At 46.2% G+C, this 14,844-nt stretch overlaps 1 protein-coding gene across 1 annotated transcript in view; it reads left to right on the top strand.

Moving 5' to 3' along the window:
- Nucleotides 1-14,844, top strand: part of CSMD2 (CUB and Sushi multiple domains 2) — a 512,752-nt gene that overhangs the window by 47,584 nt on the left and 450,324 nt on the right. Inside the window, exon 2 of the mRNA XM_037499127.1 lies at nucleotides 11,824-12,040. Coding sequence (XP_037355024.1) covers nucleotides 11,824-12,040 — 217 coding nt within the window. The remainder of the gene's footprint in view (nucleotides 1-11,823; nucleotides 12,041-14,844) is intronic.

The raw sequence follows: 14,844 nt of genomic DNA, 5'->3' as shown, positions 1-14,844 counted from the left end.
ATGGGCTCTGTCAGTCTGTCCTTGCACTCCACTGTGAAGTCCTCGAGGGCATGGGCCACAATCCACAATCTTCTCTCCCCACTGCCCTGCATGATCCATTACAGTTGTTGCAGCTGTCTAGAAATAGCATCTATGCATCCAACTACCGTATTTATCAGGCCCATTGCTAGATCTTATTAGATATGCTTTAGTAAAGAAGTACCTAGGTAACAAATTTTCAAAATATTTGGAAAACTAGCATCAATATAATTCGTTTCCTTTGTAATTCTGTGTATTTTTGCTTTATGCATTTAAAACATTGGAGGCTCTCTGAGGGGGCCATGACCCAGCAGACATGAAAAGCCTCTGGCCTAGGAGGTCCCTGGATAGGCTTTTTTGATCTGTGAATCCCCTGAAATGAATGAAAAGGTGAGAGACTAGAGCTCCATGTATTGGGTTGTTAGAAAAGTCAAGACATATTTTTTCATTGAAAAACAGAAAAAATATGTCCTGACTTTTCCGACAACCCAATATATTATTCTAGAGATTTTTTTTTTTTGTAGCTTTCATTAGGAACTCCAAAATGGTTAAGAAGTAGACCAATAATTTTCACCTAGGAGAGATTTTTCCCACTTTGGGATTCTCAGAACTGTGTTTAGACATTCTGATCACTACGATTGGGAGGTGTTACTTGGCATTCATTGGGTAGAGGCCCAGGATGCTGCTAAATGGCCTATGTGCACAGGACAGCCCAACAACAAAGAATTATCCACTAAAATGTCAATAGTGTCGAGGCTGAGAAGCCCTGGACAAGACTATAGCACGTTAAGGGACATTTTTCTGATTGTGAAGACCTCTAGTGAAAAAAAAAAATCAATGCACAAGTTCATTAGAAACAACTGTGATAATTCTCTCACCCATCACTTAATGCACATCTGCAGTGTCTGCCAGCCTTGGCCTTGGCACTGGATCATGGAGGGGACTATGACTCTGGAGTAGCTCGGGGTCTGCAGTTCAGTAGGATGCACACCAAATAGGGGTGCAGCCACTCTCCAACTCTCTGCTGGGCACCTGTTGTCTGGGCAACATGCTGGGTGCTGGGGATGGTGTGAATGTGACAGAGCATGGCCTCTGCCCCATGGAATCACACCTGTCAGGGAACACAGATGCTGAAGATTGCCTGACACACGTTGTGCATGATGCTGGAAACTTGGGGCTCTCTGTGGACTCACAGCAGGGTGTGTGCTTGGGCGCGTGCTGGGGTGAGCACAGTACACCTTCATTCTCCTTAGCTTTGTGGTGGGTCAAGCCTCCCAAGGGCAGTGAGGTTTGAACTAGGACCTGAAGAGGAATAGAGTTGGTGAGTCTTGGAGATGGGGAAAGGAAGCCTCAGTCAGAGGGAACAGCAAGTTTGGAGACTCAGAGTGAGCACATGAGTGTGGAGCATTAAGAGCTGGATGGAGTTTGGCTTGGGCTGGTGTAGGGTAAGTAAAAGTATCAGGCTTTTCTGCCCTCCCACCATTCGGATTGATGATGGATATGTGGTCTGAATGCATGCCTGATGGCGGACACCTAGAGTAGGGTGTGGGCATATGCAAGTGGGACACCTGGGCTGAGACTGGGCTTATAAGGGCAGTGTCACAGGGACGCCAGCAAAAGAGCAGAGTGGAACAGCAGAGCAAAAGGAGCAGAATCACCAGAAGAACCAGAAGCGAGAGAGCCCAGAAAAAGTGAAGATTTGCTGGGGGCTGGGTGGCCTGCCAGCCTCCCGGCCCCCGGCCCCCTGGCATCCCTGCCTGCCATGTACCTGGTAAATCCCAATAAAAGCCTGAAAAAGCCACTGAAGGCTCCTAGGACTCCTCCTTCACCTGTCTGCTCGAATCATAGAAATCCTGCTCTGTCCCATCCTGCCGCTACAGCTGGAGTATTGTTTAAGGGCAAGGGTGGCAAGAAGGGGAGCCTGGGATAGGGGAGGGGTGGGCTGGGGTGCACCAAATTTCAGATCTGGGGTTTTTCCCAGAGGAGCCATTGGAGGATTTTTAAGGAAGAGTGGCAGGTAATTTGTATGGCTGTTGTTGTGAGCGAAAAGGGGTGAGAGAGAGAGAGAGAGAGAGAGAGAGAGAGAGAGAGAGAGAACGAAACCAGGGAAGCCTTCTCGGAGGAGGTGTTGTGTGACTCTGGCACTGTGTATAGGGTTTACGAGGCAGCGGAAGGGCACTCCAGAAAAGGAATCAAGCATCGTATTGTAAATGCCTGAAAGGGCTGTTGGGAGCTGACACGCTGTTTGGTGAGATTGAAGCACCATGTGCAGGGGAGAGGGGCTGAGATGAGCCTTGGTGCCAGCGTCTCTGCGACCTTGGCCTCTGGTCTGCTTCTAAGGGCTAATTGCAGAGGAATGAAGAGATTATCAGATTCCTGCTTCTCCCATCTGTCTGGATAAGGCGCCGCTGCCAGAAGGCGTGCATAGAGACGGTCAGACCCTATCATAGTCTCGAGGTGCAGAAGGCTCTCCGTGTGGCAGGTGAGACGTCAGTGGGCGTGATGATTAACCCACATCTGCAGCTCTCCTCTGTGTTTCCTTTAGGTCAGCTTCATTAATTGCATGACGTTGACAAATCCCTGTCACCTGCCCGGAGTACGCTCCTAAATTCCAGTCTCCACCCTAATTGCCTTCTGGCCATCTCCATCTGGATGTCCCACTGGCATCTCCAGCTAGATTTGTCCAAAATTGACCTTATCAGTCAATAAATATTTGCAGGATTGAATTGAATTTTCCTGCCAAACTTCTCAAAAGAGTTATCTCCTCAAAATTATCATTATTTGTGGACAACATGATTGTGTACCTAAAACACCCAAGGGAATCAACTGAGAAATCTTTAGAATTAATAAGAGTTTAGAAACCCAGTTGGTTGCAAGATGAATATATAAAAATCAATAGGTTTTCTGTATAACTGCAATAAACAGCTAGAAAAAAATAATGGGAAAAATGACATTCACTAGAGCAACAAAAAGTGCATAAAATGTTGGGAATAACCTTAGCAAGATATGACTGGAACTATATAAAGTACAAATCTTTACTGAAAGATTAACTGGTATTTATCGATCATTTTAGTTATGTCAGATACTGTACTCAACGTTTAGCAATTTGCCAGATAATAATATCACATTAATCTGCACAACCGTCTTAGAAGTGAGCATTAACTTTAAAGATGTTGAAACTAAGGTTTAAAAGATTTACACAAAATAACACAAAGTATTCAGTCACAGCATTGAAATTTGAACCCAAGGCTTTTTGTTTCCAAAACCCAAGTCTTTAACGTTTTCATTAAGCCATTTCCAGAATAAACCATAAACACACAGACTTATGAAACTTGTGGATGTTACCTGCGTGTAGGGTAAATAAATGGTTATCAGGCTTTTCTGCCCTCCTGCCATTAGGATTGATGATGGAACCCTGTGGTCCTAAATGCATGCCTGATGGCGGGCACCTGGAGCAGGGTGTGGCCCTATGTAGGTGGATACACCTGGGCTGAGAGTCTGGGCTCATAAGGGCAGCGCCACGGGGATGCCAGAGGAACAGCAGAGCAAAAGAGGCAGAGACCACGAGAGAACGCCAGAGAGCCCAGAAAAAGTGAAGACTTGCTGGGGGACTGGAGGCCTGCCAGCACACCTGCCTGCCATTATACCTGGTAAAATCCCAATAAAACCCTGAAAAAAGCTACCGAGGGCTCCCAGAACTCACTCCTCCTTTACCCCATCTGCTCCAGTCATAGAAACCTGCACTGTGGCCTTCCGGCCCCTACACTGAGCTTTATGAAAAGATTCGTTCCTTTTGCTCATCCATTTATTGCAAAAATATGCACCGCATGGGCAAGCACTGAGTGAGGTACTGGAGATAAAAGTGTAAGTAAAATCTCAAGGAATTGAGATTGGTAGAGAGGCTGCTAAAGATATACAGGGCCACAGTGGAGGTCACGACATTCATAGCAAGCCAAGGAAGAGGCTTGTTCTTGTCTCCAGGGCTGGTCCAGGAAGGCTTTCTGGAGGCGGCCAACCAGTCTTAAAGATCCTGGAGTTGGCTGGTTAGCTAGAGAGAACATTTCAAGCAGAGCCAGCTGGGTGGGTCTTGACTGTCCATGAATTCATTTAAACCGCAGCTCTCATGCAAGCTTCTGCCATTCTCCAGGTACAGGCCTGGGAGCCGGAGCTAGCGGAGAGTAGAGCTGTACCCCTGCTCTCATGGGGGGGGAGGGGCGAGGGGCATGTGTAGGGAAGTGGAGTAAGTCAGGCGTTTTTCCTCCTTCCCAATGCTATAGCCTCTACAGCCACCACCCACAGTCTTGCTTTCCTCCTGGGTTTCATTGCCGACCCGTGATATTGTGTTGGTGCAAAAAAGTGCTTGGGAGTGCGAGCACGGGGCACGCACAGACACCCGGGGCTGAGGAGCGTGAGCACAGGGTGTGTGTGCCTGTAATTATGGTCACCTGGGCCAGGAGCCGGTGAGCACGGGGCATGTGTGCCTCTTAGTGCAGACACCTGGGGGAGAGATGGCGACATGATGGAGATCACAGGGACTGGGAGATCGTCTGCCCCCACATGCCCAGCCTCCCTGCAAGCCTACCTTCTCGCCCTGTGCCTGGTGCCACCACAACATGTCGGGAGGTAAGAGCTGGAGATCCATGGAGCAGGGGTCTGAGTTCCTGGTTTGAGAGGAGGGAGGTCTGGATGAGTCTGAGGAGGGGATATTTGGAGACTGAAGGAAGTGAGGGGTTGGACACACAATTACTGGGGGAAGAGCTTTCTGGACTGGAGGTCCAGCAAATGCAAGTTCTGGAGGTGGGCCTTTGATGGCTTTAGGGACCTGGAGGAGGCATTGTGGCTGGTCACAGGGATGAGGGGAGAGGGCAGGGGTCCACTCATATTGGGCTTTTCAGGCTCAGCTAGAACTTTGTTTTTATTTTTATTTTTTTATTTATACATGCACTGGGTACAGTCAGAAGCGCAGAAGGTGAGAGAATTCACCAGAGCCAGGGTGGGGAGCAGAGCAGGCAGAAGGACCGAAGTACACTGCTGAGGGGAGCAGCGGGTGGAAGGAGAGGTCTGCGCGCTATGTGGGATCCTCTCCAGTGGCCGGGGAGCAGCCGGGGATCGAACCGGCGCTGCAGAGGCTGCGGGCAGCTTCGCAGCCCAGCGCTCAACCTCTGCGCCACTGGGGAGGCCCTCAGCTAGAACTTTGGCTTTTATGTTAAGTGAGGTGGGACGCCAGAGAGAAGTCTTACTGACTTCTCAAAAAAAGAAAGATACTGCTAAGAAAACGAGGTACATGTGACTGCCTGTGAAGACTGAACATTTTAATCTACCTGAAAAATCTAAAGATAAAAGCGCACACCCAGGTAGAAACAGTATTTGCAACAACTATGACAAAAGATTAAAATTCTGAGTCCGTAAAGAGTACAAATTGTTAAGAAAAATAGTAGGAACATACAGAAGATTTAAGTACACAAAGTTTGGAAACCTCAGTATGTCAAACAGTAAAATTAAAAGGCCAAAATAACTCCTAAACTTGTATGTATCGATAGCATGTCGGCCTCAGAGAGGATATAGATCACTAGGAAAAAAATAAACACCCAGAAAAAAAACGAGCCAAAGATTTCATCAGGAAGTTCGCAAAAGGAGGAAGTAAAATTATTAGGAAAAGTTTATAAATGACAGTATTTTGTACTTGTCAAGTAGGCAAACCTTTCAGTGAGATGAATGCAGTGAGCCGGGAGAGGCGCTTCCTCCTGGGGCTGCCAACCTGCCACGGGCACATATTCCGGGGAGCACTGGGTGCCCCAGAGCTAGAGCTTCCAGTGTTCAGATCCTTTGTTGTAGGGACCTGCATTTTGGGGAGTCTGTCCTAAGGAAATCATACTAGAACAAATGTGTCAACAATGCCTCAGAGTCTAGTTCTGGATTGTTCTAGGCCCTGAAATGTGTCCTGGACAGGCTTGGTAGCTATTGGGCTAGAGGCTGAAGGCAAGATGAGAGAAGGCAGAGCACCCTCAGGTATTGGGAAAGAAATGCAAAGTGCTCTCAGGAGAGTGGGGAGCAACAACAGCCTGTCTGACAGACAGCAGGTGAGGCCCTGGGCGTGAAGAACAGGTAGCCTTTTGCTTGGAAGAAACTCGGCATTTTCATGGGCTTAGAGGGTAGTTAACCCTCCTCACACCCCTACCCTGTTGGTGCTTGGGTCTGGAGTGGCTGCTCTGGTTATAACTTTCTCTCTTCCCTAACATACATTTGATTTCAAGGAAATGTCCACACGAGCCAGGCTTCTAGCCCTTCCTCATCATCTCCCACAGTGCCTCCACAATAGGGACTATCCCGTGCCCCACTTCTTACCCCTACCCCGACATTGAGCTGGATGCAATACCCCATAAATGGATGCTTGTTTTGGGGTTCTGGCTGTGGAAAAGCATTTTCCACCACACTGACCACCGTTCTGTTACCAGACACAAAGTGTGTAGGTTTAGTGTTAAAAAAAAAAAAACTATCTCTATATCCAGAAACAATTTAAATGTTTGACAATAGGAGAATGGTTGAGTAAATTCTAGTATAACCACAACCTGGGATGCAGTGTTTCCATTTAAAATGCTGTTTATGAACAGATTCAATATCTTGGGGAAAAGCTCATGTTATAATGTTTGCTGAATTGTTGCAAAAGAAAACTGAGAAATGACCTGAATGGCCATCCACGGGGGAGTGGTTGAATAAATTGAGACACATCCACGCCATGGAATATTACACATTTATATAAAAAATAAGTTAGATATGTATCTACTGACCTGGAAGGTGTCCCTGATGCATTGTTAAGTGAGAAAGCAGGTTGGAGAGAAATGAACTAAACTACCATCTTATTTTTAAGGCAAAATCATAACAATAAAAATTCTCTGGGAATGTTACCTATTTGTTTGCATGAGAGGGAGAAGGTTGGAGAGGCACATGTACCTGCCCATTCCCTTTGGTGACTTGGGATTGGATGGAAGGGAGAGAGACTTGAGACAGCTTTATCTATTTTTGTGTTGCACATCTGCATATCTCTGCCTGTGGTAAGTGCATGCGCATTGCCTTTTGTAATTTAAGACTTACCAACAGGTTTCTGAGAAAGGAACACACAAAATTATATATACAGTATTGCCACAACAATGTGAAATATGCGTGGAGTAATCTAGAGAGAATTAATGAACATAATAATAGTGGTTGGCTCTGGAAGGCAGGTGAGATTATACTGTTTCCTCTTTATTTATGCCTGTATTTTCTAAAATGAGGAGCAGATATAAAATTATTCTTTAAACTACAAGGCCTCCACCTTCTCATCAGCCAATTTTGCCTTTACTTATTACAATCTGGCCTCTGTCCACCTCGCCATCCGCTCCCTGACTTTGCTATGATTCATGTGTCCATTCAGTGAATATTATTGAATTCTAGGCACTGGGGATGCAGCAGGAACCAGGACAAAGCTTCTGTTCTCAGCTTTCTTGGTTCCAGAGGGATCCCTTAGGTACCAAACTGAGTGACCTCATCCATGACCCTCAGCTTAGCTTCTCTATGTGCTCAACACATTGAGTCACCTTTGCCCTCTGGTTCCCCCTCACCATCTGCCTGCCCGCTCCACCCCCTATCTGCCTTGTCCCTCTGAATGGAAAGTGTTCCCAGGGGCCCCTTCACCTCTTTCTGCACAGGAGGAGACGCTGCTCGCACCCTGATTTTGAATCAGGCGCTGCAGACCTGTGCAGTTCTGAGCTGAGCAGCAGCTGAGTTGATGCTGAGGAGCTGGGTTTGGTGGGGAATGTTGGCGTCAGTGCTCATCCAGTACACAGACGAGGGTGGCCCTTCAGGTGTGGCCTTGAGGGTCTGGACTCTGGAGTCACTGTGCCCCCCTTAGCATGGTCCCTTCAGGCGGATGGATTTGCTCATGTCTAGTCTGTGGTCAGAGCCCCTTGGTCCATCATGGAGTCTGACCTGGAAAACGAATGAATGAATGAATGAATGAATGAACGAACAAATGAGTGACATGGCCAGGCAGGGTTTAAAGACATGTGCCTGAGTAGATCTGGTGCCAGCACCAGTGAGAGGAAGTCCAGGGAAGTGCACTAGGAGGCTCCTGTGAAAGTTGTGGAGAGAAGCTGTACTTCATTGTTGCTGTGGTTGAATAATTTTCTGTTCTCAGGGCCTCTTGTGTCTTCTTTAGTGAAATTTTTCAAGATGCTGTCCAATTTTTCAATGGTAATGTTTGTTGTTTTCCTATCAGTAACACTCCTTTCTATATTAATGTTACTTTTCTACCTAACACCTTTTGATTTTGTTTTTATTCCAGACATACACCTACTTCTTATATAAAATGATTAACCTGTAGTAGCTGCCATAGATTTAATGTTCAGAAAATTACACTTAGATCATTATTTGCTTATATTTCCCTCTAATTACCTTTTGGTTTGATTTTTTTTTTTTTAACTTCCCAATCTACTCCATCTGGGATTTATTTTGGTATATGGTGATTTGGGAAGATAACTCAGTTCTTTCCCCAAACAGTTAATTAGTTGACCCAACAACAGAGATATTTTCCTTCTCTCTTTGATTATAACATGTTGTTCAGATGTCTCTCCAGTTTTTGTGTGTTAAGGCTGTTCTCGCCATACCGTTTCCTGTCCTGCCTGTCCACTCTGGGACATCTCCACACTATTTTCATAATTATTATTCATAATTATTATTTGGAATCTTGCGGGCTGAGACCAGTCCATTCACTTCCTTAAAAAAAAAAAAAAAAAAGCACATTGTCCATGACTGTGCTTATTTTTCCAGTTAAACTTAGTATCATTTTACTAAATTTAAAACAGGTCATTGAGCTTTTGATCAGAATTGCATTAAGCTTATAAATTAACTTTTCAATAACTTTTCAGAAGGTTAATGTTGTAAATTAACCTTCCAGTAGTTAGTTTTTCCACTCCAGATTATATTATGTCTCTCCAATTATTCAAATTTTGTATCCCTCTCGAAAAGTTATTTTCAGACCGTGCCTATCTGTGTCTTATTAAGTTCATTTCTATTTATTATATGCATTTTGTAGTTATCATAAACAAGACCTTTTTTCTTGATACTTGCCTCTGTCACCAGCATACGGAAATGCTACTGATACTGTATATTTATTTTGCATTTGGCTATTTTAATGAAATTTCTTATTAGTCCTAATAGCTTTATAATTGATTCTCCTGGGCTTCCAGGGTATATTAATATATCATCTGCAAACCATAGTTTTCCTTGCTTCTTTCTCATTTCCCTTTCTTGTGCCACATGGGTTAGCTCTTCCAATAAGGCGTGAAATCCCAGAGGTGTTAGTAGCATCTCTATCTTGTTCCTGATCTTAATCAGGTGTTTCACCATAAGTAGGATGGAGAATATTATTCTAGAGTGGATGCTTTATCATGGTGAGGAAATATTCTTTTTCCTAGTCCCACCTGCTTATTTTAATCAGGGTTATGTGTCTAATTTTATTAAATGCCTATTTAGCATTGATTCAGAAGACCTTCACTTTTTTTCTCCTGTAATGGGATCCTTTGTATGAAGATATTTCTCAATATTAAAGTCAGTGTAGAGATAAACTGCCTTTGTCAATTATTCCCTAAAGTGGACTTTAAAAGAAACTAGTGGTGAGTTAATTCATCAGCACCATAGTTAAGAAGATGGATCTGGAGTGAAATGCTTATCATTTCAATACCATCTGTGAGTCATGGTATGACTTGGGGCCCATTCCTCAGTTCCTCTTTGCTTTAGTTCATCTGTAAAATGGAGAGTGATATTACTAATATCTACCTTGTAGGACTTTTGTGAGGCTTAAGCAAGTCAATATATGTAAAGTTCTTAGAAGAGCATCTAACCAAATAGCCTCACTAAATACAAGCAATGTATTGTCATGAAGAACTTACCGTGTGCTTTGAAATGAACTTTGGGTATATATTCAAAGATAAGAAAACTCACATATGATCTATCTTTTCATGGAGCTAACAACCTGGCAAGAAGACAGGTACTTATGAACTAATTACACGGAATCATGGAACTTACTTCTCTGATAAGCACCACCAAGGAGAGGTTATGTCAAGGAAGGATGCTTAACTGAGATCTGAAAGGTAAATAAGCCAGGAAGGAGGGGAGAGTGTTCTAAGTAGAGAGAACAGCATGTGCAAAGGTCTCGTGGCTGTGCAGTAAGAGTTTGGCAGCTCCAGAAGTCTGAGAAGGAAGTGTGATTTGGAAAACTGGTAGCAGAAGCTGGGAGGTCACTAAGGGCCACGCCCAGCCATGCAGCAGCCTTCCTATGTCTACAAGTGCCTTCTCCTTGTTGAAGAGCAATGAGGAGCCTTTGCAACTTTGGTATAGGAGGAGGAAGGGGAGAGGACCCGATCAGATTTCTGTTTGAAAACACGCTTCCAGCTGCAGTGTTGGCAGAGACCTGGGGAAAGGCCGTTCATCAGTTCGGTTATTATGGCTATCCAAGGGAGAGAATGCTGTGGAGAGGGAGGAGGTGGACATGGAGACAGGGTGATAGGCTGGCGGTGGAGAAGGTGTCAGGACAGCGTGGGTGGGCACCTCAAAGGAGAGGTCAGATCTGGAGCCCAGAGGGGCTCTGACCTGGCCTGGACTGGGAGGTTGGAGTCACCAGTGCGCAAGTGCACAGACCTCAAGCCTGGAGAAGATGGGCCGTGGCGGGACACTGAGCAGTGGGAGGGGGCGGTGAGAGGGATGGAGCGGGTGGTCGGGCAGAGGGAAGCCTGAGGACACACTGCAGCAAGTGTGGTCCCTGAGTGAGCGGCAGTGACCTGGTGTCACCAGGTATCCAGCGAGACCACCTGCCCAGGTGCATGGAGCAGAGCCCACATTTCAGCCCAGCACCGGGGCACTCTGTGGGCACAGTGATGCCAACATGCTCTGCCCAGGGGAGTGTCCTGGGCAGGCAGATGTCAGAGGGGCCTGTTAGAGGGAGACTGGAAAGAACCTTCTGGACCCACCGGTGACCTGAGTAAACCCATCTGGGTCGATCAGTTGGACCAGGAGGCAGAGCTCCCAGGGCTGGAGAGTGAGCGGGAAGGAGATGGAGACAGAGAGGATGGACAGATTGTGTTTTCTACAAGTTTGGCAAGAGAGAGAGAGAAACAAGGCTGGAGGGAGATGGGGGGAGCGGGAATTGTTTTCTTAGAAACAGAGTTTGGGCACACTCTAAAGGAAAGTTTCCAGTGGAGAGGAGCAACTGACCGAGTTTAACATATATGAGAGAAGCACGGACAGCTCTAGAAGACTAGGGAGGGTGGGGTTCAGAGGGCACGGGGAAGCCTGGTGCTGAGGTCAGAGGAGGGCTGTTCCTCTGTAGCAGGAAGGAAGATAGTGTGGGGCAGATTGATAGGTTTGGAAATGGGGTGACAAGGGAATCCCCACGGATGGCTTTTATTTCCCTGAAGGGGAGAGGCCGGGAGTGAGCCTGAAGGCTGCAGACAGTGGGGAGGCCTTGGAGCCATGCTCTGGCATTCACTGTGCAGGGAAGCCTGAGCACGGCCTGGCCTAGTGGACTTTCGTTTCAAACTCTCTGAACCTCGAGCGGCCTGAGATCATGAGGCACTGGCATCACCTGGACGGGGCACCCGTGGGCCACCTCATGGTCTGTGCCAGTCACCAGACTTCTCTGTGTAAGCAGGGCTGACCTGTGGGCTGTCCTAGGAAAACTGGGCTCATGATCTCCAGCACATTGCTCCTGTCACTCTGGAAGCTCCTGCGAGTTCTCTGGTTGCACTTAACTGCTCCCTTTCTCTCTCCCAGGCCAGAACTGCACGTTCCAACTACAGGGTCCCAATGGGACAGTGGAGAGCCCAGGGTTCCCGTATGGCTACCCCAATTATGCCAACTGCACGTGGACCATCATGGCAGAGGACCAGCACAGGATCCAGCTCGTGTTCCAGTCCTTTGCCCTGGAAGAGGACTTTGACGTTCTGTCGGTGTTTGATGGCCCGCCCCAGCCAGAGAACCTGCGAACCAGGTACCTCCCGCCTCCCTCTTCCCTTAGCTCTCCATGACAAACAGTGGGGTCTTGAGCCATGCTCCCTGAGGGGAAGAACCCACTTGGGTGAAAGGTTCAGTCATCAGCAGAGACTCTGTTTTCGGGAGGTCAGGGGACGAGGACAGCTCCTCCACTGTCTTTATATTCCCCAACCCCTTTCTATACAGGAGATGCTTTCTCCTGCAAAGAAGTACCCAAGGGGCAGGATTGGTGAAGAGGTCTCACTAGAAGACTTGCAAGATTATAGTCTTTCTATGGAAACTGATTTTACAGTCATATGTGTGTGAATGTGTACACCTTGGTGGATGTTCTTTGCATCCATAGCAATATATTTTTTTCCCTCTGAAACCAAGTATGTGTTGCTATGTCTTGCACCCTGAACTCGATTCAATAGAGTAGACCCCTTCTCTGCAGTTTTGCTTTTTGCAAGTCTGGTCTGATAATATTTTGTACCATGAGATATTTTGATAGCAAGGGAGAGGACATTCATAATGACTTTTATTACAGGATTTGTTATAATTGTAATTTATTGTTGCTGTTAGTCTCTTGCTGTGCCTAACTTATAAATTAAACTTTACCATGGGTTTGTGTTCCTGGGAAGAAACAGTACATGTGGGCTTCCAAAAGTCTCTGTGGTTTCAGACGTACGTCTCCCCTGTGGCTAAGGGGGACTGTTGAACTTGGCTAGGATTGCCTGGCTTGCATCGGTGTGGCCTTGGCTGTTGGTGTAGAATTGGTAATTTGAGGAAGTTCCCACACTCTCAAATCCCATCCCTGTTGGTGGAAGAGAAAATAGTAGGGATGGAGGCTATTTTCCTGTATCCCTGAACTGCTTCCCAAGGGGGAGGGTTCACATCCCATCATCATGTCACATCACATCACGAGGGAAGCCTCCACCTCTGCAGAAAGGGCAGACCCCTCTGGGGCAAAGATCAAGGCTTCAGTCTTGGATCCCCAAGTTTTGTTGACCCAGTGGTCTGCTGTGCTCCATTTCAATCCTTGTCCTGGTCCTGCCCACTTCCTGGACTCCCCAGGAAGTGAAAGAGCTAAAGGTTTGCCAACCCCAGGGAATCTGAGGTGCTAACTAGTGGTGCACTATTTCAAGGTTCCCTGCCCAGTGCTTTACCTCAAGGTTTTGTTCCAGGTGCCTCTGAGCCCTTGGCTCCACACTCCTAGAGCAGAGTCCCAAACAACGCCGGCCACTCTCTCTTCTTCCGACCCCCGCCCACTAAGGGCAGTGCAGAGGTGGGGCTGCTAAGCCTGGAGCCCATTGGGAACATCTGGGGTCCCCCGACCAGTCATGCCTCCTAGTCAAGACTGGGCTTATCTCTCTTCCTTTGGCATTCAACAGAATTTGGCACATGGTAGGTGTTCAGTGAAATTTGGGGAAAGGACTGGAGTCCTCTTCACCCATTCATTCCATAAACACTCCATGAGCACCCGGGGTGTTCCAGACTGACCTGGGTGCTGGACCTACAGCAGTGAGCCAAACAAAGCCATTGCCTTTGTGGGGTTACAAACTGATGGGGGAGACAGGCATGCACGTGAATATGTGATTAGCGTTCAAGGACATTGAGCTAGAGGTGAAAAATTGGAGACTGGGACTAGAGAGTGCTTAAAACCATGAGCCTGGATGAGGTCAGGAAGGAAAGAGTCCTCACCAGCAGATGGGATCAGGGGTTACCAGCTGTGGGGCATCCACGTAGACTTTTGATGAATGTTGAAAGAAAGTCGAATTAGCTCAATAGGGTGCTTGGTTGGGGTGTGAACAGCTAGAGGCAAACTCTCCAATTCTACCCACTGGAGCTCTTCCAGTTTTCCTTGCTCTTGAAATAAGCTTCACATGTGTGTGGCCTAACCTGTTTTCTTTTCTTTTCTTTTTTTTTTTTTATATTTATTTATTTATTTATTTATTTTTAAATAATAAATTTTATTTTTATATTCCCCCATACAACTGCACATGCCCCATTCTGACCCCAATCCCTCCCCTCCTGGCCCCCACCCCCCAAAATGTGTCTCTGGTTCATAGTTTTTGTTGATTTTGATTTTCACTTTCTTATAGTTATTCATTTTCCTGATCCTTATTTAAGTTTTCTAGATCCCTGCTATGAGTGAGACCATCCGGTATTTTTCTTTTTCTTTTTGGCTTATTTCGCTGAGCATGATCCCTTCCAGCGCCATCCATGTTGCTGCAAATTGCATGTGTTTATCTTTTTTGAATGCTGAGTAATATTCCATGGTGTATATGTACCACATCTTCTTGATCCAGTCATCTATTTTTGGGCATTGGGGCTGTTTCCAAAGCTTAGCTATTGTAAATAGTGCTGCTATAAACATAGGGGTGCAGGTGTTCTTTGGAATTGATGTTTCTGTGTCCTTTGGGTAAATACCTAGGAGTGGAATTGCTGGATCATATGGAAGCTCTATGTTTAGTAGGTCCAGAAATCTCCACACAGCTCTCCATAGTGGTTGGACCAGTTTGCACTCCCACCAACAGTGCAGGAGAGTTCCTTTTTCTCCACACCCTCGCCAACATTTGTTGTTGCTAGTTTTTTTAATATGTGCCATTCTCACTGGTGTAAGATGGTATCTCATGGTAGTTTTGATTTGCATTTCCCTGATTACAAGTGATGTTGAACATTTTTTCATATGTCTGTTGGCCATTTGCATTTCCTCTTCAGAGAAGTTTCTTTTTAGCTCTTCTGCCCATTTTTTGACTGGGTTATTTTCTTTGTTGTTGTTGAGTCTCATCAGCTCTTTGCAGATTTTTGTGATCAGTCCTT

The sequence above is a fragment of the Talpa occidentalis genome, unplaced genomic scaffold (genome assembly GCF_014898055.3).
Source record: "Talpa occidentalis isolate TD23 unplaced genomic scaffold, MPIMG_talOcc4v2.1 talOcc4.9, whole genome shotgun sequence".
Lineage (NCBI taxonomy): Eukaryota > Metazoa > Chordata > Mammalia > Eulipotyphla > Talpidae > Talpa > Talpa occidentalis.
The sequence above is the reverse complement of the archived record's forward strand: the minus strand, read 5'-3'. Positions and strand labels throughout refer to the sequence as shown.